The sequence below is a fragment of the Tamandua tetradactyla genome, chromosome 4 (assembly GCF_023851605.1).
Source record: "Tamandua tetradactyla isolate mTamTet1 chromosome 4, mTamTet1.pri, whole genome shotgun sequence".
In the NCBI taxonomy this organism is placed as follows: Eukaryota; Metazoa; Chordata; class Mammalia; order Pilosa; family Myrmecophagidae; genus Tamandua; species Tamandua tetradactyla.
The window spans coordinates 60,071,928-60,099,227 of NC_135330.1; the positions used below are offsets into that span (position 1 = coordinate 60,071,928).

Sequence of the window (27,300 nt, forward strand, 5' to 3'; positions counted from 1 at the left end):
AAGGGTTTCAGGGAACTAGCAGTTCGCTTTACTCTAATTTCATGGATGAGATCATTGGAAGCCGAAAGAGCCTGTATATTTCCCACTTCTGGCTATCCTTATTCCTGGAGTACAGCCATTTGGGGCCTCAATCGAAAGTGAGGAGGTTCGCCAGGTCAACCACCCTTTGACAGGCCCTATCATTCTACTTTTGGAAGACTGTCAGAATCACTGATCAGCCTCTGAACTGCCTTCCTCCAAGTTTGGCAAATGTCCCCATTTGTGGTCGGTAGAGGAAGAGTGGTCGGTAACACTAAGCCTACTTCCCAGGAACACCATATTTCCAATGGTCCTGGTCCAATAATTCTTCAAAGTCATGTTAACTCTTTGATGCCATCAAACAGATTTTTAAAAATATTTTGTACAGTTTTTTTAGCTACCTTCAGTAGAATGGTCGGTCCAAATGGCCTATAGACCATGAACAGATGCCCTCTATTAGTGGTATGTTAAAATCACCCATGTAGCCTCATATGTGACATGGTAGCAAAACATAGTAATATGAGTCCACTTTTGATTCGGTAGAAAGACAATTTTGTTGTAACAACCATGCTTTGTTAAAATCAACTGCTGTCCCTCAAAGGAATGCAGGTTTCTACACACACAGTAGCAAGCATGTGTTACCTCCATCTATCTAGAGCAAATAACAGTTAACTGATTCAGAAGTTTTTATCAAGGTTTATTATGAGTGAGGGAAATGGAAAGATAACATTCTTATTTTATTTTGGACACTAAATGATTGCTTAATTAGTTGACAGACCTCAAGATAAAACCTAAGGTTCAGGTTTCAGATTTCCTCTGATTTTTTCAAATTATATATTCTTCCCAAGGACAGATAGGAATTTTAATTTCCACTGTTTAAATGTCTTTATTTCTTTCAAATCAAACTGAAAAGGTGGAATAGCAATTCAATGTTTTTGGCTTCTGGAGTAACAATGTTTGGCAATTCTCCAAAAAGAAATACATATGATCAATAATTATATAAAAATATCATTAGTAATAAAATAAATGCATATTAAAATAACGAGATATATTTTTTCTCCTACGAAATTGATAAAATATTTTTTAATGATAATAAATACCCAGTGTTCTTAAGGGTTCAAAGAAATGAGTGCTCCCCCCTCCCAGAACCTCTTTTGTTGCTCGGATGTGGCCTATCTTTCTTCTCAGCCAACAGGGCAAGCAAACTCAGGGCCCTCACACTCTCTACGCGCGACATGACTCCCGGGGGTGTAAACCTCCCTGGCAACATGGGACAGATATCCTAGAATGAGCTGGGACTCAGCATCAAGGGATTAAGAAAACCTTCCGGACTGAAAGGGAAAAGAGAGAAATGAGACAAAATAAAAGGCCAGTGGCTGAGAGATTTCAAACAGAGTTGAGAGGTTATCCTGGAGGTTATTCCTATGCATTATATAAATATCCCCTTTTTAGTTTAAGATGTATTAGAGAGGGTAGAGGGAAGTGCCTGAAGCTGTAGAGCTGTGTTCCAGTAACCACGTTTCTTGAAGATGACTGTATAATGATATACCTTTTGTAATGTGACTGTGTGATTGTGAAAATCTTGTGTCTATTGCTCCTTTTATCTATGGTATGGACAGATGAGTAAAACATATGAATTAAAAATAAATAATAGGGGGAACAAATGTTAAAATTAAAAAAATATATATTGGGTAGATGGAAATACTAGTAGTCAATGAGAAGGAGGGGTAAGGAGTATGGTATGTATGAATTTTTCTTTTTTTCATTTCTTTTTTCTGGAGTGATGCAAATGTTCTAAAAAATGATCATGGTGATGAAAATACAACTGTGTGATGACATTGTGAGCCACTAATTGTATACCATGCATGGAATATTTGTATGTTAAGAATGTATGTGCTTATATGTTGTTTTATGAATAAAAATGAAAAGAAAAATACAGAAATGAGTGCTCCTTCACAATGTTAAGAGGAGGGTGAATTAGCCCAGCTATTTTGGAGGAATGTGTCAATTCAGCAAAGCTTTGAAAATGTTCATAGCCTGCAATTTACTTCTAACAGTGAATGCCAAGGAAATAATTAATAGCGTGCATACAGATTTAACTACATGGTTGTACATTAAGTCATTGTTTATAAGAGTAAAAACTGGTGACAACATAATACTGGATTGGTTAAATGTACTATAGTACAGAATACAGTGCAATACTAAAAACAATGGTTTACGTAGATGGATCTCTACTGACATGGAAGATGTTCAGCCTATTTTGCGAAATGAAAAAAAGCAAGTTATACAAGGATAGTATGATGTCATGTTTGTTTTAAAGAAACCATATCTATTTCTGTATATACAAAGAAAAACATCAAGGAGGATATATGCCACAATATGACCAATTGGCAATCTATGGGTGCTGAAGTATGAATGATTTTTGAAAAATCTTCATACCCATTTTCACATTTATTTATCTGTAATGAATGTGTACTAGTTCTGTGATTTACAAAAAAAGAAAAAAAATTAAGCCTAATTAAATAAAAACAGAAAACTGCTTTGCTGAGATTTGACTTGTGAAATGGGGGTGCCATATGCCAGTAGAGGCATCTACTTGGTTTTATCCTTTCTGACCCGAGTCGTTAAATCTCACAGTTGTTCTTCTGCAAGTGCCATAACAATGGACATCTCACCATTTGTCTGGAAAACACAGTTCGCTGATTTTCTACTAGAAATTATTCAGGATTCCTGACTTGGGAATGAAGTCACTTTTCTAAGAGGGAAGGTTGGTTAAAGAACTGTGCCCAAGTCACCACTTCAGTGGGGGAGCCCTCAGAATATGTTTCAAGGGGAAGGAACACGGAAGCAACCAGAAAACAGATGCAAAGGAATGACTGTGGATGGTAAGGTCTCTATTTAGTCCTTATTTCAATTCTAGGCCTCCTGAATCTTAAGAGGTAGAGATGACAAGAGGACCTGAAACCTTGGTATACAGGTTATAAGATGTTAAGTCAGTTCAGCATAGAAGGGTTAAACAAGTAATCATACCAACATTAAGCTGTTAGATCAACCTCACAGCTATAGAAACAGGTGCATCTGAATGGAAAGTCTGTAGGCTGGATTGGTGTAGAGATTTTGGTTGAACCCAAACTCTGCAGAGACCATGCCCAATAGGTTCAGTAAAGGATGGTATCCAATACAAAAGCTGTTCCTAAGAACCAAGGATGTTACTTGTCCAGATGAGACAGACCTATAAAATCATGTATAATTTTGCAAAGATGCACCCCTCAAATATCCAATACCTTTTGCTCTGATTCTAAGAGATCCTGGGAAAACAGCTACAGCCGAGTTCTGCTTGAGGTGGCTGTCAGGCAGGGTTGAAAAGGGTGTAGCAGTGATTTAAAATAACAAAGAGAAACCACATTAGGATTTGAAGGGAAGACAGGTTAGATTCATCATTACAATAAAATAGCATCATCAACCTAGAACAGAGGCTCTCAAACACAGCATTAGAGGTAAATGAGAGAGAGATGTGTCCAAAATGTGTTTCTGATTAGTGGTTTAAATACCAAACTTTCTAAGCATTATACCCTTTAAAAGAACAAATTACTGTAGATATAAGGTTAGCCATACAACAAAGTCACTCTCAGACACTTGTATTCACATAAGCTTTCTTGAATGAGAAAAGGGTGGAGTTTCAACTATCAGCACATGAGCATTACCTGTCATGTGGCAGCATGGCTAAACGCTGAACACCGCTCTCTTAGAGCAAGAAACCAGGGAGCCCCAGGCAGAACACCAGGAATGAGAACAGATTTGTGAAAGCACTCCAGTGGCCCAAAACTAGAAGAAATAGAGTTGAGAAAATGATGTGATGCAAGGCTAACTAAGCAAGAGGCATGCGCTCGAGGCTTTAAGGGAGGATCAACCCTTTGTATGTTTAGGTGGACATGTTGGTACTCAAAATTTTATATTAGTACAGAGAAGGCTAAATGTCAGTTCTTTCATAGCTGGAGGTAGAGTTGAGGCCCCCTCCTCTCAGTTACTCATGGGAAACCCGTTCCAAGGCCACATAGAAACTGTTCTTGTCATCTAGGCAATGCCAGCCAATTGGTCCAATTTCACAGTCCGCACAGACTAGAAACTTGATGTTGCCCACGTCCTTGGTGAAGCCCACATTCTCAAAGATGAACATGTCATCAACCAGCCAGTGTTCCTGGAGGAGATCTCCATCAGGATTGCTGCCATCAGCCAGAGCTGGTTTCTTCCTCATGGAGGGAAGGAAAAGCTACAGTAGAAAAGAACATAAAGAAGAGGCATCAAAGCCGTTACAATATCACACTCATTCTACTCATATTTTTTTACTGCGTTCATCAGCTTCCTGGAATGAAAAATAGAGAAGGAGCCCTATCTTAAGTTATAGACTAGGGTGCTGGGTGGCTCCTCTGTAGCCTCTGGTCCATGCCTTGATTCTTAAGAGAAATAAAAAGGGACATTCCTGGTTGCTGTGGTGACTTGGCTTCATTGCTATCCTCACCATGGCTAACAAGACCCCACACAGCCCTAATCTTCCCCAAACTCATTATGCTCCAGCAACACTGGCCTTCTTGCCCTTCATTGAATAGGATAAATCTGTTCTGCCCCTGGATCCTGGCATGGCTAACTCCTTTGCATTCAGCTCAAACTCAACATCCTCATGAGGTCTTTTCTAAACAAACAATCTAAATTATCTTCCCATATAGCCCACTATATTTACATTTTTAAAAACAGCTTTATTGAGGTATACTAGACATATACACTGCAAACATTTAGAGTGTAAAATCTGATACATTTTGACATACATATACACTGGTGAAATCCCTACCACAATCAAGATAATGCACATATCCATCACCCCCAAAAGCATCCTCACGCCCTTCCTACTTTTTTGTTTTGTTTTGTTTTTGCATGGGCAGGCACCAGGAATCGAACATGGGTCATGGGTCTCCTGCACGGCAGGCGAGAACTCTGCCTGCTGGAGCCACCGTGGCCCGCCCCCTTCCTACTTTATGTTTTAAATACCGCTTACCACTCTCTGAAAGTAACTTATTTGCTTACTTATACACCGTGTGTTTTCCTCCATCAGAAAAAATCTGGAAAGAAGGGAGCTCGCCTTTCTCATTCATTACCATATCCCTAGTGCCTAGCATAGTAACTACTATAGAGCAGGAACTCGAATATTTTTTAGAAGAGTGAATACAGGAAATCTGGCTTTGGTCTATTCCATCACTGTTATAAATACATTATATTTATCATATGAAAAGATCACTGGAAGTTAAGGACCAAAGTTCACTGGCAGCGAGCCCCAGAATACCACAGTCCTCTTGAAAGTATCACCTCGAGACACCCTGATTTGGACTTTGTCCCAGGCTCAAAACCTTCAATCATTTTTTGTTTTTTTAAACTTTTTTTATTGTATATTATAACATATACACAAAGCAAAGAAATAAAAAAGCAACAGTTTTCAAAGCACTCTTCAACAAGTGGTAACAGGGAAGATCCCAGAGTGTGTCATGGGCTACCACACAATCCTCTCATATTTTTCCTTCTAGCTGCTCCAGAATAAAGGAGGCTAGAGGGCTTAAATATTTTTTTTCAGCAATAAAAAAGGAATAATTTATTGACATGCAACAACATGGATGAATTTTAAAGGCATTATGCTGAGTGGAAGAAGCCAAATGGAAAAAAAAATTGCACATTGTTTGATTCTATTTATCTGACTTTCTGGAACTGAAAAAAATAATCTATGATGAAAAAGAAGCCTAACAGTGGCTTCTTCTGCGTAGCTGGAGGTGGACCGGAGGCAGAACTGACTGGGAAAAGGCACGAGGGAACTTTCTGGAGTGATAATATTCTATATTTTAGTAGGGATTTTTGTTACGTAGATGTATGCATTTTTCAAAATTCATCCAGTGATACACATGAGATTTGTGCATTTCACTATATATAAATTTTACTTAAAATTAAATGAAAAAAAAATTAGCACCTACTATAAGCCTCCATTTTCTCATTAGTAAACAAAAATAGTAATATCCCTGAAAGGGACAGTTACAAAAAGTAGTATTTGTAAAGTATAATACCTTTACATGGTGCTCCATAAATGAAAATAATCCTTTAAAACATGAACATTTATTCAAAAGAGTTAATATAAAAAATTCAGGCACACTCACTAAAATGAAACTATACTTTGTTATTGCTTTTTTTTTTTTACACGGGCAGGGACCGGGAATCAAACCTGGGTCTCGGGCATGGCAGGCATGAACTCTGCCTGCTGAGCCACTGTGGCCCACCCTGTTATTACTTCTTCTTTTTTTTTTTTTTTAAACTTTTTTTATTGTATAGTATAACATATATACAAAGCAAAGAAATAAAAAAGCAACAGTTTTCAAGGCACTCTTCAAAAAGTGGACACAGAATATATCCCAGAGTTTGTCATGGGCTACCATACAATCCCCTCATATTTTTCCTTCTAGCTGCTCCAGAATATAGGAGGCTATAGGGCTTAAATACTTTTTTTATCATTACAATAGATTTTTTTCCTTCCTTTATTTTTTGTGAACAATAGCATATATATAAAAAAGCTATAAATTTCCAAGCACAGCACCACAATTAGTTGAGAATATATATTTCAGACTTTGACATGGGTTACAATGTGTTCTAGTTTGCTAGCTGCTGGAATACAATATATCAGAAACAGAATGGCTTTTAAAAGGGGAGTTTAATAAATTGCTAGTTTACAGTTCTAAGGTCAAGAAGTTGTCCCAACTAAAACAAGTCTATAGAAATGTGAAATCTAAGGCACACAGGGAAAGATACCTTGATTCAAGAAGGCCAATGAAGTTCAGAGTTTTTCTCTCATCTGGAAAGGCACATGGTGAACATGGTCAGGGTTCCTCTCTCATCTGGAAGGGCACATGGTGAACATTTTGTCATCTGCTAGCTTCTTCTCCTGGCTTCCTGTTTCATGAAGCTCCCCGGGAGGCATTTTCCTTTTTCATCTCCAAAGGTCGCGCTGGCTGGTGGGCTCTGTTTCAAGTGGCTATGTCGTTCTGCTCTGCTGTCTCCGAATCTCTTTTCTCCAAAATGTTTCCTCTTTTATAGGACTCCAGAAACTTATCAAGACCCACCCAAATGTGTGGAGACATGTCATCACCTAATCCAGCTTAACAACCACTCTTGATTTAATCACATCTCCAGGGAGATGATCTGTGTACAGTTTCAAACATACAGTATTGAATAGGGATTATTCTGCCTTTATGAAATGGGATTTAGATTAAAACATGGCTTTTCTAGGGAACATACATCCTTTCAAATCAGCACACAATTTCACAATTTTAGGTTTTTACTTCTAGCTGCTCTAAAACTAGAGCTAAAAGAGATATCAATGTAATGATTCGGCATTCTTTTCCATTTGTTAAGTCCCATCTTCTATATATAATTCCACCATCACCTTTGATCTTTCCATACTTCACTTTAGGGTTGTTTGGGCTATGGCAATTCTTAATTTTTGATATTGGAAGGGTCTGTCATTAATATGGGGTAGGGAGACAGAACTATCTGATCTTCTGGAGAGGCTGGGCTAGGTTTCAGGACTCATCTGGATCAGAGGCCCATCTGGAGGTTGTAGGTTTCCCGCAAGTTAATTTAGTGCCTGGAACCCTTGTGGAATCTTATATATTGTCCTAGGTGGTATTTAGGATTGGCTGGAATGGTCCTGGTTGGGGGTTGGCAGGTTATGATAGGCAGCAAAGTCTACCTGAAGCTTGAGTAAGAAAAACCTCCAGAGTAGCCTCTTGACTCTGTTTGAACTCTCTCTGCCACTGATACTTTATTAATTGCACTTCTTTTCTCCCATTTGGTCAGGATGGAATTGTTGATCCCATTGTTCCAGGTCTGGATTCATCCCTGGGAGTCCTGTCCCACATCACAAGGGAGACTTTCAACCTTGGATGTCATGTCCCACATAGGGGGGAAGGCAGTGATGTCACTTGCAGAGTTGGACTTAGAGAGATGAGGCCACATCTGAGCAAAAACAGAGGTCCTCCAGAAGTAACTCTCAGGCATGCGTATAGGTCAAGTCTAAGCTTCTCTGCTACCTATATAAGCTCCACAAGACTAAGTCTCATGATCGAGGGCCTGGCCTATTGATTTGAGTATCCCTAAAGTTTGACACAGTATCAGGGTATTCCCTGATGGTAAGGTTTAATAGTTCCTTATTCTTTCTTCCCTCCCTCAGGGAACTTTGCCAATACTTTTTTTTTTTTTTCCTTTTGCACGGGCAAGCACTGGGAATTGAACCTAGGTCTCCAGCATGGCAGACAAGAACTCTGCCTGCTGAGCCACTGTAGCCTGCTTGCCAATATTTTTTTTATTATCTCCTTCATATACTCTAGGATGTTTCTAGGATTAGATAATCTATATAGGATTAAAGGACCTCTTTCTTATTCTGTGCTTCCTGTGTTTCAATTGTTCAAATGAGCTATACAGATAGGCTGAATTAGATTATGCACTACAGAAAATTTCAGTTCCAGATCAAATAAACCTTTTTTCCATTGGTCTCAAAGAGTATGTGTGGTTCTAAAATATAGACACTGTCTTCCTTACCCCTATGTTCTGAATTACGTTAACTCCAACCTGTTTGGCTTTGTTCTTATCTCTGAATATCAGATTATATATATAAAACAGCTCTCAAAATCCAGAAATAATATTCACCACTCAGGACTTAATGTGTCTGCTCTAAAAGCTTGCAATCCTTTTTGTATAAAGCATTTTCTAAAGGTGACCATACCATTGTTGTTTTTTTTTCTTTGTTTCTGCCTTATTTTGTCTCACCAAATGTCCCACATGTACATTCATATAGTTGAATGCCTCACAATTTTGTTTCTTTTTGTAGCAGCACAACCTTCGTTCATAAGTATACACCACTGTCCGCCAATCTACTTCTCAGTGTATCTTTCAGCCACCTCCATCTACTTGGCTTCATTTATAATGTTCAAAGTCAACAGTCCATCAACATTATCATGGAATAATTTCACTGATCCCAAGAGACAGAAAACCAATAAAAACACCTCTGCCAAACAGGAAATCTAAAGCTCCTCTTAACTCTTGTCCCTCACCCCGTTATCTACCTCTGCTGTTGCTGATGGTTTACTTTTGAACATAGCTCATAGAATGCAATAGCAGTGCTCCCCCTGTACCGTGGACTTAAACACTCTTTATACAAGATTCATATCTTTGAAGTAATTCTTAGGAGAACTCATTCATATTTCTAGTGTGAGTCAATGGGAAACGCAGGTCTATTCAACCCATTTCAATCTTGCTCATCTTCAATATGGTAATATTACTTCTAGAGCCACTAGAGAATCACCTTTGTTCTCAAATATTTCCTTACATTGGAGTTCAACCTCATTAGCTAACGGTTCACCCATCTCTAGCTTCTATGTATCTCTAAGTCCCCTATATTCTGTATCATAAGTCTCTGATTATATCTTTTTACTGATCATAAAAGTGAAACCATACAGTATTTATTCTTTGTGTCTGGCTAATTTTGCTCAGCATTATGTCCTCAAGGCTCATCCATCTTGCCATGTGCTTCAGGATCTCATTTTGTCTTACTGCTACATAATATTCCATCGTTATGTATATACCACATTTTGTTGATCCACTTGTCTGTTGATGGGCATTTAGTTTATTTCCATCTTTTGGGGACTGTGAATAATGCTGCTATGAACATCGGTGTGCAAATGTCTGTTTGTGTTGTTGCTTTTAGCTCTTCTGGGTATAGACCAAGCAGTTCTATTGCTGGGTCATATGGCAACTCAGTATTTAGTTTCTAAGTGTTCAGGCAGTTCCCTCCAGCCTCTCCATTACACCTTAACTAAAAAGGTGATATCTATTTAATGGGTAAGAATAACCTCCAGGATAACCTCTTGAATCTGTATGGAATCTCTTAGCCACTGACACTTTATTTTATCTCATTTCACTCTTCCCCCTTTTGCTTGATAAGGTTTTCTCAATACCTTGATGCTGAGTCCCAGCTCATTCTAGGATTTCTGTCCCATGTTGCCAGGAAGGTCCACACCCCTGGGAGTCATATCCTACGTAGAGAGGGGGAGGGCAGTGAGTCTGCTTGTCATGTTGGTTCTTCATGTGCTTTTGAGCCATCTGTATTTGCTCTTCAGAAAAATGCCTATTCATATCTTTAGCCCATTTTAAAATTGAATTGTTTGTTCTTCTGTTAAGTTGTATGATTTCTTCGTATATACAGGAAATCAAACCTTTGTCTGATATGTGATTTCCAAATATTTTCTCCCACTGAGTTGGCTGTATCTTCACCTTTTTGACAAAGTCGTTTGCAGTGCAGAGGCATTTGATTTTGAGGAGTTCCCATTTATATATTTTTTCTTTTGCTGCTTTTGCTTTGGGTGTAAAGTTTAGGAAGCTAACTCCTATTACTAGGTCTTGAAGATGTTTTCCCTACATTTTCAGCTATCAACACTCAATTGTCCTGAGCACAATGGGAAATGCACTACGTCTCTCCAGAAAAGGGTACAAGTCCTTAGGTAATATTCACTCTTAAACTTCATATCCTATGACTTACAGACTATAACATGGACAAGACAACTTATGTCATACGATAAGAGGAAAACAAGATATTTGCTTATGTACAAATGCAAACATACTCATAAGAAAACAGGGAGGAAATATTCACACACTAGTAGTTCTCATTTCTGTAACTGGTCACATGGTCATAGTTCAGATTTATCACTAGCTTCTTTTACTATCCATTCCATTTTCCCATTACCCCAAGCAAGCACTTCAGCTGGTTGTGGTTCTTTGACAGGTGGGTGACCCAGATCTTCATTCCTGAAGTTTATGGACCTGGACTGGATTGTTGCAGTTTTCCATTGACTTTAATCACAGAGCATGGTAGTACTAAGAGACACCCTAGGGGATTTCCTGTATTCCAGGAAAACTCTTCATTACCTCCATTGTGTAGTTGCAGTCCTATTTCCCTTTGACAGTCAGGATCAATCACCCCAGACAGAACAGTAATACCCTTTCATGCCTGTTGATTCAGTTGGCATGAGAAGCCCAAAGTGGCCAGATGGCTGTCTTAATTTCTAGTTCAGTGGAATCACTATTGTGTCTCCTGGAAGGAGCACTCCTTCTTTTGGATCTGAGACCTGTAGACCAGCAGAGCTTAAGGTTTCAGGGACAAGAAGAAAAAAATTTCCCAGTGGATCACTAGGGGTGATAGTGAGTGGTGCCACTCGCATTTCCATCCCTTGATTCCTGAACCCATGAATCCTGGCTATGGGAGAAAAAGCATCATAAAGTGGGCACTGATTCAGAGTACACATAAGCCTCCTGGAGAACACTGCTCCAGCCCTGCAATGAATTGCTACCTAGCTGGCAATGTAATTGGGTCTTCAAAATGCCACTCCACCATTCTATCAAACCAACTCCCTCCGGATGACAGGGAACGTGGTAAGTACAGAGAATCGAGCATGTGCCCATTCCTGCACTTCATTTGCTGTGAAATGGGTTCCTGAAGTGGCCAATGCTGTGTGGAATACCATGATGGTGGATAAGGCATTCTGTAAGTCCATGTATGGTAGTTTTTGCAGAACCACTGCATGTAGGGAATGCAAATCCATATCTGGAGCATGTGTCTATTCCAGTTAAAACAAATTGCTGCCCCTTCTGGTGGAAGTGACCCAATGTAATCAACCTGCCACTTGCTGATCACCTTGTGAATGGTGCCATATTAGGGACTAAATGTGGGTCTCTGCTGCTGGCAGATTGGGCACTCAGCAGTGCCTGTACCCAGGTAGGCCTTGGTGAGTGGACGTCCACTTGCTGAGTTCATACATAACCTTCATCCCTACCACCATGCCCACTGTGTTCATGAGTCCCCTGGGCAATGGCAGGAATGGCTTAGGAAAGAGGATGACTTTATCCACAGGATGGGTCATCTTACCCACTTGATTATTAAAACCTTCCTTTGCTGGTGACCCTCTGTTGAGCATTCACAAGGGACACAAATATCTTCAAGTTCTTTGCCTACTCAGAAAGGTCTATCCACATACCTCTTCCTCAGAATTCTTTGTCACCAATTTTCCAATTATGCTCCTTCCAAGTCCAAGTCCCTGACCACCCACTCAAACCATCAGCAACAGCCCACGAGCCAGTATATAAATGTACAGATATAATCACCTACAGGTGCAATCAACTGATTGATGACTTAATATACCAGCCTTCCAGTTTATCAACCAGCATGAAATATCCTTGCAGCAATGGTCAGGCCAGTCCTTGCCTGACCAGACAACTGGGCAACATCATGGGGCCAAGCTGACATCAGAACCTAACCATCACACAATATTTTAGTGTATCCAACATAACAAGGAGAAAGTCAAAGAGAACTCTAAGCATTTGCCTTCAGGAGGTGCCAAACAAAGTGCACCCACTTTCTGTTCACTGCTCCCATTTATGGTGTAAAACTGTATTTCTTCAAGAAGTTTCTCATTTGATAAGAGATTTAAGGGGAATACTATTATTAACCATTCAAAGTGTCAAACTGGACTCTGTTCCTCTACTCAACATTCCCATTTTTATTTAGATCTTGAAAGTGAGAGCCACAAATCTACACATCTGTGTATGGATCTCAACTTATTCAGTACAATGTCAAAGAACATGTGGAATATGATGAGGCCTTGTAGACAGAATAGTAGGGTGAAAATCAAGAAATTAACGTATAATTTGAAGCAGCTAACTCAGTTGGGTTGGGGGCCAAACTTGCAGGTTAGATCCCTGTCCTGGTCTGAATCTGTGGTGGACCCCAGAAAAGCTATGCCCTTTGATCCTCATTCCATATTGCTGGGTGGGAGCATTTTGATTGTTTCCATGAAGATGTGACTCACCGTATTGTGGGTGGTAACTTTTGATTAGATGATTTCCATGGAGGTGTGTTTCCACCCACTGAAGGTGGAATTGCTTGCTGGAATCTTTTAAAAGAGGAAACATTTTGGAGAGAGTACTTTTTGGTACAGCCACGCGAAAGCCAGCAGACACCGCCATGTTCGCCATGTGCCCTTCCAGCTGAGAGAGAAACATTGAACCTCGTCAAACTTCTTGAATCAAGGTATCTTTCCCCGGATGCCTTAAATTGGACATTTCTATAGAATTGTTTTAATTGGGTCATTTTCTTGGCCTTAGAACTGTAAACTAGCAACTTATCAAAGTCCCTTTTTGAAAAGTGATTCCATTTCTGGTATATTACATTCTGGCAGCTAGCAAACTAGAACAATCCCTGACCAGATGGGTTAACTTTGATCTATTCAGGACACCTATTAGTACCTCTAATTCTGGATAGCGTCCTCAGATATCTATACAGCATCACAACTGAGTGAGATTCTGTTGATGGCTCAATGGAATCCCTTTCGCTTTTTCAAGAACTATTAACAGTATCCTTTTAAAAACAAAATATTTTTTCATTGTAAAAGTATAATCTCAAAGAAAAGTTGGTAAATATGCTAAAATATAGATAAAAACAAAAACTGTTACATATATAAAACTTCTGATAACCTTTCATAATTATCTCTCTTCTGTGAGTTCTCATGTGTTTTTTAAAACATATCCACAAATTCTCTGACAATTATTTCATTAAGTGGTAGAGTTCTTATTCCTCCGCTTGAGCCTAGGTAGGCCATTGTGACAGCCTTGATGAATACAATGGAGTGAAAGTAGAAATGGCCACAATTTTTGGTGGTTCCTCTTGGGCCACTCGCTCTAGGAGCCTTCAGGGACCATGACGGAAGTCCTACTACCTTGAGGCCACCATGAGGAGAAACCATGTAGAGAGACCCAAAGAAAAACCAGACCCATCCCAAAGCCTGTTCTAATTCTCAAGTGTTTGATATTTCCAGTACAAAGACACAGTAAAGAAGGTTTTCAGATGACCCTTTGGATTGTCATCACAAAGACCCTGAATGAGAATTGCTGAGCCAAGCCCCAGTCAGCCCCTCAATTTGTGAGCCCAATAAAAAATGTAATTAAGTCACTGTTTTGGAGTGATTTTGCTATGCAGCAAACATAACTAGAATAATACTGCCTTACATAGCTGTGATGCATGTTCCATTTTGAGAGTTCTATTGACACAAGTGTAGGGTCACCATTATTATAAGAAATAATACAGAGAGCTCCGACCTGCTGTTTACCCAGCTTTCCCCAATGGCAACATTTTGTAAAACCATAGTTCAAGATCACAACAAGATACTGACATTGATACAATCCACTGATCTTATTCAGATCTTACCAGTTTACTTATATTCATTTGTGTCTGTGTGCATCTGTCTATGAGGTTTTATCACATTATACATGTGTATCCACCAACGCAGCAAGCTGGTCAAGATCCTGAACAGTTCTATCACCATAAAATTACTCATATTACTCTTTTATAACCACACTCACATCTCATACCCAGACCTCTCCATCTGATTCCTACATCTGATAAACACTAGTCGCATCTCCATTTCTAAAGTTTTATTGTTTCAAAAATGTTATATAAATGGATTCATACTGTATGTAACCTTTTGCAATTGGCTATTTTCATTCAGCCTAATTCCCTGGAAACTCATCCAGGTTGTTGTGTATCCCAATGCTCATTCCGTTTTCATTTCTGAGTAGTATTCCATGGTATAGATGAAACTAGTGTGTTTAACCGTTCACCTGTTAAAGGACATCTGGGCTGTGTGCAGTTTTGGGTTAGTACAGATAAAGCTATAATGACCATTCTTGTTCAGTTTTTGTGTGAATGTAAGTTTTCATTTCTTTAGGATAAATGAGTCAGAGTGTAACTGGTTGGTCATATGGTAGGTGAAAGTTTATTTTTATAAGAAACTGCCTTTGTTACAACCCTTGGGTCCTCTGCTCGCACATCTTATTTAAAAACTGCTCTATATTTTCTCTCCCATGACCCAATCTTGGGAGATTGCCCTCTGCCCTCTCTTGCCACAACTACCCCTCAAAAGAAACACACACACGAAACAAACAAAAAAACACCAAACAATTTCCTTCCATAACATCATTTCCTTTATCCTACCATCTCAAACTTTTTGGTGAATGTCTCTTTTTCCTCTTTATCTTCACAGAAGACACCAAAACAGCCTCCTCAGTGGCTGCTGCCTATTCTCTTACATTCTGCAAACTTCAAGATATGGAGTTGGGGACCAACAGCTTCCTGGTCCCCCAATGCAGCTAGCTCCCAGATTACTACTCCTACATCTTCCCTTGGACACCCCAGCTCTTCTAGGTTCATGCCTTCTGAAAACCGATCACTTGTGGTCATTTGAGGCAGCTCTAGTCATTCTTTTCTATGAACAGATGACCAGCACCTGGCTCAGTCTTTCTTTTGATTCCAAAACCTACGCATATTGTGGTTAGCTACTATACCCCTGGGGACGATCCATCCCCATACTTTCTCACCTGCTCTATCCGAATCACCTTAACTCTGCCCCAGTCTCATTTTTTACCACTTTTATCATGCTCTCTTCTCTTGCCATTTTTATCACATTCTGTGTTCTGGCCAAATCGAATCTTTCAGTTCTCTGAAGGTACCAGACTTTTACTCAGAACTATGAAATGTAACACTGCTGTTTCCCTTGCTTTTGTCTGCTCAATAATAATTTTGTCTGCCACAAACTTTACGCAGGATTTTGATAAGTAGAAGTACTGAGTTGAAGGGCATGAACATTTTATATATGAAACCATTTAAGTGACTCAGATAGAATACAAAATACATGCTGCACAAACGGTGGAGCAATGATGTTCATTAAATATACGAATCCATTCCATCCTTGCTAACTTATTATTTACACTAGATTAACAGTTTTCATTCATTAATTAAATACCGAATATTTATGAAGACTCATATGCACAGTGTAGTTGCAAGAAATACAAAAGTGGAGAGGACAGGAGCTCATAACATAGTGCACAAACAACAAACAACACAAATAATTTCATCATGTTAAGATTACAGACTTGAGAGTATTTTGTAGTCTTTAGGCCAAGGTTTCTCAACCTCAGCACTACTGACGTTTAGGCTGGAAAAGTCTTTGCTATGGGGAACTCTCCTGTGCATTGTAAGATACTTTGCAGCATGTCTAGCTGTACTCACTGGATACCAGTAGCAATTCCTCAATTGTGGTAAACGAAAATGTCTCCAAACAGTGCCAATATGTTTTCTGGGGTATAAAATTGCCCCTAGTCAAGAAACACTGCTTTAGACTACAGAAGTGTGGAATATAAGATTCTGTAGTCATAAGGCCCTTGATCATCTCAATGGTAGGACTGGAAAAGTATATTCTCAAATTGTTCCCATTTAGATACTACACTAAGTTGTTCCACTGGGTGGAGTGAGAGAGAACGCTATGGGCCACCTCTGACCATGACTCCTTATATACCTTACATTCCTCCAGATTTCTTTTAATGACTGGGAGCACTCCTTTAACATCTTCAAAAACGAGTAACAAACCTACAATAATTGCCTTGATGGTGGCTTCTCTGTAATATTTTGGGATTATTATGACAAGAAAGGGCTACTCCCAAAGCTTCAGGAGTTTTAGGACAGGTGTTGGGTACCCCTGAAGTTTTCCACTGTTCGTTTATTTGTTCTCTGTAAGTGAATGGAAGCTGTTTTTAGCTCTTGAAGTGCATGCCACATAGCAGGGGGAAGGAATTATAACAAGTTAGAATTTCCATGAGAGTAAAAAAAAATGTCTTGTTAACATCACATTTTACAAGTTATATTTGTATATTTGCTGAAACTAGTATTTGTGGAAAGGAAGGTGAAAAAAATTAGAACTGAAATTAGGGGGAAAACGGGTTGGACTAAGATGTGCTAGATTTCAAGGAAAGGGATAGGGTCCTTCCTTCAAACAGTCCTTTCTCAAGAAATATGAAATTTCCAGAAATAATGAAGCCATGGTAAAAACAAAGAAACTTCTTATCTTTTTAAAAAGAGGAAAAAAATTAAAACACATAAAAATAATTTCTAGGACTCTTTCTTGATGAGAGGTCACTTCGTTGAGAAGTGAAAAAAACAGAAATGTAATATGTATAATTCAACTTGCTCACACTATTTTTGGCATGATCAGTCTATATTAAAATACGTCAAATAAGAATTTAAAAGTTTAAATAAACTCTCAACCCCTTTGAGGAGTCTCAATTTCTGCCAGGAAAGGGACATGGGAAAAAAAATACATTATCTACTGTATGCCAGGCACAGTGCTCAGTGCTTTCACATAAATACTTTCCTAATATAGCCTTTATTTTACAGAATGAGCAAACTAAAACTCATGGAGGTTAGATAACTCTTCCAATATTAATGGTCGATAAGGTCAGAATTCAATTTCATGTATGTTTTAATTCCAAGATCCAGGCTAATTCTGCATCACCATCGAAAACTCTACTCCCAATCTTTGGAGCCTAATCAACAGGACAGGGGCAGCCCCACCAATCTCCAGACTAAAACCATTAAAATCCTGACTAAACAATGAAGACACTGATACTCTCTTCTTTCATTTCCAAAAAGGGCTCTGCTTTTAGAGGGAAGATGTGTTTCTTGCTTCTACTCTATCATCTGTTCAACCACAGGGAATAATAAAATGATCTAACATGTTTTTAGAAATAATCTTGAGTGACAGGATATGTACATGATTGATACGTAAATATACTTTGCCTTTCCTGCGGGTATGTTACTTTAACGGCTACCAAAATAAAAGAAAAAAAAGTCAACTTTCTCATTGGGGTGGTGGTGGTACCAAGGGTTTTAAAAATCCTAACTTGCACCCTATTGTAATTGTTATTCTAGCCTAGTCTGAGCCCTGTTAATACTTGATATTGTAATGGTAACAACTCCATCTCGCTTTGTTTGAATCCATAAAATCCCTGCCGTCCTTAGACTGTGGAGACATTTTTGGGCCCACAAGCCATCCCATCTCTGCTTCCCATAGCAATAAACTTTCTCTCTTTAGGGAAAAAAAAATCCTAACTTGAAAGAAAAAGTCTCACTTCAAAATTTATTTCCGGACTTTCTATTTCTATTCCACCTGAAATATGGTCCATCTCGGAAATCTTGGATTTCAGAGCTCTGGTAAAGCATTTAGGTTATGGGAGTTATTTGTCACATCCTCTACATCCAATCTGATGTTTCTGGAGCCCCTTTGTGGAGCAGATAGGCGCCTTTCGGAAATGAGATGGTGAATTACAGACCGGTGGGTGGGGTTTGATGTGGGACTCGAAATCAAGTTACACTCAAGCGCCATTCTGGCAATATCGAAAGTATGGACTGAAAGATTGTAAAACCGTCGGCTCCGGTCCATTCTTTCCACCTTCACGCAAGGAAAACTGAGCTCTAAAGTGGAGCGAGGCAAAGGACCCACTCTCTGGACTGGCACTTGAGGCGGCCTGGGGCATGGGCTCGGACCCGGGAAGCGGCACCGAGAAGCTTCCACACCTAGAGCCCGGGACGGAGAAGTGGGCTGTCAAAGGACGGGAAGAAAGGTACAGAGTAAAGTTCCCCGTTGCAAACGGCCATGGCTGACCGCCGGGACACTGAGGGGCAACCTCGCCCCTGGGAGCCGGGAGGGGCGGAGTCTCGAGCCGCGAGGGGCGTGACCTAGAGCCCGTTCGAGAAATGCGGCTCCGGAAATTGGAGAACCGGAACTAAGGCTCTCTGATGGCCTCAGCCCCTCTGCGAAAGACAGTGAGGAGTGTAAAGCGCTTCTAATCTGCTTCCCTACCTGCCGGCGGGAGAACAGAGCGGTCCCTGGTTGCAGCACCCGGGAGCCACAGCGTTGGCACAGTACCGCCTTCCGGTTTCGGCCCTCCGCTGACACTAATTCCTTCAGGTGCTCCCTTGGTTCCATTGCCGCCACCGCCACAGCCCTTCTCGGCCACTACCGCGCAGGCGCTGTCTGCTGATCGATCTTTCGTAATTGCGCTGGCGCGGCTTGGCAGAGGCGGGGCAGGGAGCCGACGATCACTCCCACTCTGCGCAGGCGCCCGCTTCACCCCTAGCGTGACCCTACTGCGCAAGCGCCCTCATTCATTGCCTGACCTGAGTGGCTTTATGACAGGGTCGCCTCCTAGGACCGGTGGCAGATCCTCTCTGTTCATACCCACCTTATCATTGTGCTACCCTTACTATTAAGACCTCGCCAAGCTCATTAAAAACGGCCTTAGCTCTTTAGTTTTCTGTTTGCATTCATTCTCAATGAATGGGGGTAGTATCAGGCACAATGTAAAGGGAACCTGGGTCAAATTCCCCATCAACAAGTTTTAGCCACATCAGATTCTTCTATCGCAGACTACATAGGAGGGCACGTACCTTCTTGATGTTGGAAATGAATGCCTTGGAAGTTTTGTTGGTTTTAGTTCTGACCATCTTAACCATTTAATATGTGGCACTGTATTAAAGCACTTTAGAAGCTAACACTATATTGTCACAGTTCCCTTATGGAGTTGGCACCCTTATCCCCAGTGCATAATAAGGAGGGTAAAGATCAGAAAAGTTACTTTCCATGGTCCAAAGATTCAGGCCCTATTCTAAAGCCACTACTCTGAATCATTACACTATATTTTTTCATTCCATTTGATTAGCCTTTGTTAGATCTCCAACTTATTAGTTCTTTTGCAACAGGTCTTTGGTTTCCTGAAAGGGGCAGATGGAAGAATGAGGGAGAACTAAACCATCTAATTCAGTAATCCCAAATCTACTCACTTACCCCCTGTGCACATTTATTCTTCTTCTGTGTACTCATTAAATCAACATTTGATAACTATACAATGTGCCACATATTATGCTAAGGATACAATAGGCACTTTGAGAATAAAGCCTAAACATGCAGACAGACCCAAACCCAACGACATGATAAAGCAATAGTCACAGGAACAAAGTAAATGGAAACATGAATTAGAGAATTAGAAAACATTTTACCCAGAGACATTCAAATTAGGCATTGAAAGGTGACTAGAATTTTTGTCAGGAAAGCAAGGGTATTTATAGACAGAAGGAACAGAATAATATGTGAACAAGGGTGAGAACAAATTTGGGAGTGGTTAGTAGACTGGTGTGGCTGGAGCATGTTATGTCTGCAAGTACAGGGAGAAGTGGAGGGATCTAAGACCAGAAAGATAAATTAGGCTAAGATCACCACGGGCCTAATGTCATGTTAAGTAACTGGAACTTTATAATATGGGCAATAGAAGTCTATGGATTTTTAGGTCAGAAATATCTTTTCAATATTTACTGAAAATCTACTGTATGCAAGGTATTCAATAATCCTATCTGTGCCTTAGAAAGATAACTGATGATAAAATGGAGAGGCTAGATTGGAAGAAAGGAAAAGACCAGAGGCAAAGATATCAGAAGGCTATCTATCATTCCATGAGTCAGAGTCAAGAGATAAAGGCCTGAGTCATCTAGTAGCAAGCAAAAGTGTTTAAGATCAGGAAAAGAATGGAAAGGGAGCAATAAGTTTTGACACTCTGATTTTTTTACAGAATTTTCAGTTGTGGCTAACATAAATAAAATGTTTAAGAATTATACTGTGAAACTCCAAAAGGGAAATCAGCACTAAAGATATCCTAGGAACCAACAGTTCTTTTCCCAACAGATCCCGCCTTTCCTTCAAACTCCCCTGGATCTCTTCCTGAGATATGATGAAACAAATCACATTTCATAGACCATGGTTTAACAAGCAGGCACAATTCATCTGCTAAAGAATATGGATCAAAGTGTTGGCAGGCTTAGTGAAAATACCTTCCTGTTGTAGCTCCCCCTTTCCTCTGCTCTGGAAATAACCAGAATTTTTGCAGTTTTGCAGGCTATCTGCATATCACCTACTAAAAACTGAAGCAAATAGAAAAAGGACTGATCAAAATTTTGAAATTAAGTAGATACTAAATGAGTTCAATATTGCCTCTTCTTTTTTCCCCTTGTAAACTCTGGATGGGAGAGGGGCCAGTGAAAATGGCAAGTTAGGTTCAATATTTTACTGATGAGACTTGCCATGGTGGTCAAGTGGTCTCTTAGCAGAGCAGCTGGCAGGCATACAAAGTGAAAACGTTGTAAGAGATGGAACCTACATTTGATCCCTACCTCATTTTCCAAAAAAATGTCTGGTGAAGGCAGTGCTGGTTAGCCACAAACTCTCCTAAAGGCATTTGAGACAGGTGATTTTTAATATTTTCTTAAAAAAATACAAAGGAAATTAACTCTGTAGGTCAATACAACTCAGGGAATGGTGAAAAATGGAATTTCAGAGCAAATGGAAAGTGCATCCCTGTTTAGATTATCATGTTCCCATACTCCTAATACCCATAAAGCAAGAATTTCATTCCATAACACAGAGGAGCCTCAGATGATAGCTCAAAAAACGATGATAGCACAGGTATGGGAATTAATAAATGAGTTTTGGTTCTTTGATTTGTCTCTACTGGGAAGAATAAAATCCATTGGAAGGATAGGTAAGGGAACCTTATAGGAGGAAAAGGTCCAAATGTACCAAACACAGCAGTAAAAACCACTCCTTAGCAGAAGTGTGCCCTTAAAAGAATGGTGCAATAATCATGTATATGAACTACTAGGCTGATACTACCCCATCCCATCCCAAAATAAATAGTATGGAAGTGTAATAGTGTAGTAGTATTTGATTCAAAAAGAAAGTCTCTTAGCCATTCAAGGCAAACCTTACCATGGCTAGATGAGGCCAATCAATAACATGATTGTAAAATCACAGGTACTTCTATGTTTATCCCCAGGCATACTGAACCCTCAACGTATTTTGCCATATTCTCTCTTCCCAACATTTGTACACTCTGTTATTCTCTCAGATAGTTTCCAGTTCAAAGATGCACAACCTTCTATTTTAGAAAGACCTTGGGGAAATACAAAGATCCTTAAAATAATACATCTTCTCAGTCTTCCAGATTATATTTCAGTGGTTTCTAGGTTCATTCACATTCCATCTAATTCAGTTTACTTTACTCTCTCTACCCTCTGTTCTGATATACCAACTCAGTCCCCCTAAGGGAATGTCAGATGAATTTATCTCCAATGATCTCCAAGGTTCTGATATGGCTTGCCCCCTATTTTTCCCTCCAGAATGGAACTATATTGTTCCTAACTACCTGTAGATTAGAAAATAAATTTGTTCCTGTGTTGGGAGGAGGGGAGGGGACTTGGGTTTTTCCAAGCTTATTCAAGTTGGTATCCTTCCAATCACCTAGGATGAATACTGCACACATTTAGTAGGTCATACTCACCTTAGTTCTCTGCAATATATGAGGCATAATATATATCTATATATATTCTCCCAAGTACATGGTAAGTTAAAAATGACAAAACAAAGTGCTCCCCATGGAGAAGGGATGATCATAGTCTCTCACACCCATTCAATGTGCATTCTTCTTTGAATGTCTGTTACCCACCCTTTTCAGGGACAACTATCAGCGCAAGGGGGAGAATGTGTCAAATAAGTACAATCATCACTGCACCGGTGCTTGTAATCACCCTGTGCAAACATTGAGAAACAGACATTCTGGAAAGGATCCTTGATTCTCCCCCAAACTGTCCCTTGAACTGGTCACTAGCTCTGGATGGCACTCCAACAATGGTCACTTCTCTCGCAGAACACACACACCGGCATCACAACGCTGGGTTCCCATGGATGTTACTACTTCCCAGTTGTCGATGATAGGGTCATAGCATTCAATGCTACTCAGCAGAGAATTCCCATCATATCTGAGTGTGAAAGAAACAAAAGAAGGAATTGAGCTTTCTATTTCTTTCCATATAAGACCATCATCAGATTGCCACTGGGGAACTTTGTTCCCACCCCACCTCAAACCTTTTCTCCATTCAAAAATGAAGACCAAATCACATGAACTCTTGCTCTGAATGCACCAAGACTCTTAACTTAGTTTCTAACTTACCCTGCAATTGCATAGAGTCTCCCCCGAAGCACTGTGGCTCCTACATAGCATCGTGGGGTGGTCATACTAGTGACAGTTGTCCAGGAATCTGTGCGAATGTTGTATGCTTCAACAGAAGAAAGGTGGGCTGTACCATCAAATCCCCCCACAACATAAATATGGTCATTCAGGAGGGCTACTCCTGCACCTGGGGAAAAAGAGGGTATAGCAAATAAAGACTAAGCCTAGGATCCGAATTCTAGAAACAAAACATGGTCACTGATGCTTAGCTGAATTCTAGGGTAGTAGAGGAAAGCAGACTGGGACCAGACAGGACTAGAATATCTAGTCCAGCACAGGTAAGCACATCTGTAAGTCCTTTGGCTAGGACTTTACATGAGAAAAAAACAAAACAAAACTGAAATGGTTCTCTTTTTTACCTTCACTGATTTGGAGCCCAAGCCTTCTCAATTAGAAGAAAATAAGGGAATTAAAAAAAAAAAAAAAAAGCAATGGAGGTGGAAGGATGGAAAGGAGATGTAACAATGGTTGTGAAAATTTTACCCAGAGGAAGTAGGCTGAATTAGCACAGTGTTTTCTCTTTTCAGAAATTTCAGTCTACTTTAGCTCAAGAAGTTCTCAGTGAAGGTAAATACTCTTTTGTTCCTATAACAATGTATTAAACATTATTCAACATTTATTTAGCATGTATTACATTGTACTAGATATTATACAATGTAGGGAGGGAACAAGGATACAAAAAATCAATAAAATAAGTCTTCTGTCCTCAAATTTATAATCTAGTTGAAGTTGAAGCTGTCTTTATCTTCACTAATATGCAGAGAAAACAGAGACAAGGAGGAAGTTAGACTTTGGCTTATATTTTTCATTAAATCTACAGTGAAACAGGAAATATAACTCAGATATATTGATACTCTGGTCCTGTGATTATGCCCCTACTGCATACAGAATGATTGTACAGCACTGTCTATGTTCCTCCCCTCACACCTGACTGGTCTTACCAGAGCGCTTGGTGGCCATTGGTGTAACATTAGTCCAGTGTCCTGTATGGGGATCATACTTCTCAACTGAATTTAAAATATTTAAGCCATCATATCCTCCTGAAAGACAGAAAGAATGGTAAGTCCCTATTCTCAGAGTGCTTTCTCTGAATGCTTCCAGTAATTCTCTTGATTTCAGTTCTCTCACAAGCATTCCAGTAACTTTAGGAGAAATCTGACTATCCTATTTTCTGCTTATAAAAAAAGATAATTCCAAGTTAATGGAAAACATATTGGCCTAGACAAGGATTTTAATTGAAGGAAGTGTATGGACTCAATTCTGATAAAAAGGGATCCTACTCAGAAGTATCTGAAACTGCAGAGCTGTGTACCAGTAGCCTTGTTTCTTGAAGATGATTGTTTAACAACATAGCATTTGCAATGTGACTGTGTTATTGTAAAAACCTTGTGTCTGATGTTCCTTTAGCTAAGGTATGGACAAATGAGTAAAAATATGGATAAAAAAGAAATAATAGGGGGAACAAAAGTTAAAAAAAATTGGGTAGATAGAAACTAGTAGTCAATGAGAATGAAGGGTGAGGGGTATGGTATGTATGAGTTTTTTCTTTTTTATTTCTTTTTCAGGAGTGATACAAATGTTCAAAAAAATGATCATGGTGTTGAATACACAACTATGTGGTGATATTGTGAACCACTGATTGTACACCATGTATGGAATGTTTGTATATTTGTATGTTATTAATAAAAATACTAAAAATAAAAAAAGGGATCCCACTCAGAGTCTGCTACCCAGTTTTCTCCCATCCCTGCATTCCAAGCTGAATACCAAGACAGTAGATCACTCCACTGGCCACCACAAGTCCAGCACCTTCCCGGGCTGTCTGCATATCTCCCAGCATGCTCCATTGGTCAATGTTTGGATCATATCGCTCCATACTGGTATGACGCCTGCTTCCATCAAAGCCTCCAGATACATAGATCATATCTGCCCAGAATGAACAAATCACAGACTATTAGAGAATGAGCGATTTCTAATAACTTTCTTTCCTATAAATTCCTCTCACGTTCTTCAAATGTCTGTGAACAAAAAGAAAGTGTTTTTTTAATAAGTCAGTTAAGTTTTATAGGTAAGGAAGACAGCACACACTCAAGACATCTAAAATGAATGGGATAAGACAGACTTCTCAAAATCATGTGAGGACTAAATGGAGTTTGTAATAATACAATACCTAGTAACAGTTCCCATCCATCACATGGGAACTTGATTTACCAACTTTGCAGTCTGTGTTAAACATCCATGAATATTGAACAACTTTGGTGACTCTGATATTTCCGAAAGCAAAAAGTTGTATTTGACCATATGAGTTATTCTCCACATTTCATGCTCCTGCTAGACAACAGGAGTGGTATGAAACCTGATCCACCCAAAGCAAAATGGAAACAATGCCCTGTACAGCAAGCCTACCTCCCAGGGTGGTAGCTCCAGCAAGGCCTCGTCGGACATTCATAGGGGCCACAGAATACCAGACCCCATCCTCATCTGCTGTGTAGTCTAGACATTCCACTGAGCTGAGGCGAGAACGGCCATCATAGCCACCAATTACATAGATACGGTCATGTAGGGACACTGAGGCTACATAACGTCTCTTTCGAGTGATGCTCTGTGAATTTGAGAGAGAAGAGGTACAAAGCATTTAGGTAAGACAAGCCTTGGGCCAACCTAACCTTTTGCTATCCTTTCTGTTTTTATCCCGGCTCCTTTGCTTCTTTGCCTGTCACCGTGAACCCTCTTTCAGGCAGTGGTTCATCCTCAAGTGGCCTTAGGCTAACTGCTTACTGAATGAATACCCTCTTGTTTGTTGTGGTACTCTTAAAGATGCAAGCCTTCTGCACATTTGACTCTTTCCAAGGCTTCCAAAGGATTTAATGTCTTTCTATGATCAATTATCTAGCTCTTTTCTATTCCAGATAACACTGGACAAAGAGACTGATACCCTTCCATAATGTAGAAAAGTACTTCAGCACTTCTAATCAAAGGCCCAGAATGCTCAGGCTCTAAAAGGCAGAAGAATTGATCAAAAGATTTCCCTGTTTTTCTCAGAATAATTACTGTTGTTTGTTCAGCCCTAAAATAGAGATATACTAAGGGAGAAAGTTACAGTAGTTTAACACAAGTTAATAATGAGATCAATTTAACACAGTATGACCAATGGAACATGCTGGGAGTTATGCAGACAGGCAAATAGTGGTGAAGAGCCAAGTTTAACTGACAGAGAGCCATTCACAAATCTGAAGTCAAATCTGTTTATTGAGTTCCTACTGTGTGCAAGACATGGTTGTAAGGAACACTGTGCTGTTAATCACTCTTTTCTGTTAGAGCCGGATTAACTATGACCTAGAATCAGGGCATGATGATATTTTATTTATTTACTTATTTTCTTTTTTATTAATTTTTAATTAAAAAATATAACAACAAACAAACACAAACATTCTTAACATGATCATTCTGTTCTACATATATAATCAGTAATTCATAATGCCATCACATAGTTGCATATTCATCATCATGATCATTTCTTAGAACATTTGAATCAATTCAGAAAAAGAAATAAAAAGACAACAGAAAAAAAATCATACATACCATACCCCTTACCCCTCCCTTTCATTGACCACTAGCATTTCAATCTAAATTTATTTTAACATTTGTTCCCCCATTATTTATTTTTATTCCGTATGTTTTACTTGTCTGTTGATAAGGTAGATAAAAGGAGCATCAGACACAAGGTTTTCACAATCACACAGTCACATTGTGAAAGCTATATCATTATACAATGATCTTCAAGAAACATGGCTACTGAACACAGCTCTACATTTTCAGGCAGTTCCCTCCAGCCTCTCCATTAAATCTTGACTAACAAGGTCACATCTACTTAATGGGTAAGAATAACCTCCAGGATAATCTCTCGACTCTGTTTGGAATCTCTCAGCCATTGACACCTTATTTTGTCTCATTTCGCTCTTCCCCCTTTTGGTCAAGAAGGTTTTCTCAATCCCTTGATGCTGAGTCCCAGCTCATTCTAGGATTTCTGTCCCACATTGCCAGGAAGGTCTACACCCCTAGGAGTCATGTCCCACGTAGACAGGGGGAGGGCAGTGAGTTTACTTGTTGTGTTGGCTGGAGAGAGAGGCCATATCTGAGCAATAAAAGAAGTTCTCTTGGGGGTGACTCTTATACCTAATATTAAGTAGGCTTGACCTACCC

The 27,300-nt window shown here is 39.6% G+C and overlaps 2 protein-coding genes across 5 annotated transcripts in view; both read right to left on the reverse strand.

The window, feature by feature from the left end:
* Positions 1–694: 694 nt before the first annotated feature.
* RABIF (RAB interacting factor) lies at positions 695–19,155 on the reverse strand. 2 transcript variants are annotated; one of them, XM_077157438.1, is made up of 3 exons: positions 18,843–19,155; positions 12,963–13,140; positions 4,150–4,288 (listed from the first exon to the last, which is right to left on the reverse strand). In XM_077157438.1, exons 1-3 carry the CDS (start codon positions 18,966–18,968, stop codon positions 4,248–4,250), a joined length of 345 nt encoding a protein of 114 aa, XP_077013553.1. In that variant the 5' UTR covers positions 18,969–19,155; the 3' UTR covers positions 4,150–4,247. The 2 variants fall into 2 exon arrangements, with proteins under 2 accessions (XP_077013552.1, XP_077013553.1); XM_077157437.1 differs by lacking the exon at positions 12,963–13,140 and having other exon boundaries at positions 695–4,288; positions 18,843–19,141.
* A 2,111-nt stretch (positions 19,156–21,266) lies between these two features.
* KLHL12 (kelch like family member 12) overlaps positions 21,267–27,300 on the reverse strand; it is a 59,143-nt gene continuing 53,109 nt past the window's right edge. For all 3 annotated transcript variants that reach the window (XM_077157431.1, XM_077157433.1, XM_077157432.1), the window contains exons 8-12: positions 25,504–25,699; positions 24,865–25,023; positions 24,039–24,137; positions 23,038–23,224; positions 21,267–22,846 (exon numbers count right to left, since the gene is read on the reverse strand). In XM_077157431.1, coding sequence (XP_077013546.1) covers positions 22,720–22,846; positions 23,038–23,224; positions 24,039–24,137; positions 24,865–25,023; positions 25,504–25,699 — 768 coding nt within the window. In that variant the 3' untranslated portion in view covers positions 21,267–22,719. The remainder of the gene's footprint in view (positions 22,847–23,037; positions 23,225–24,038; positions 24,138–24,864; positions 25,024–25,503; positions 25,700–27,300) is intronic.

What these genes read in the sequence shown, in the direction of transcription:
- RABIF (XM_077157437.1), bottom strand. Translation starts at nt 18,968, where the DNA reads ATGGAACCAAGGGAGCACCTGAAGGAATTAGTGTCAGCGGAGGGCCGA. An exon ending in CTCTGTTCTCCCGCCGGCAG is followed by an intron (nt 4,289 to 18,842) that starts GTAGGGAAGCAG and finishes TTTCTACTGTAG; the next exon opens with CTTTTCCTTCCCTCCATGAG.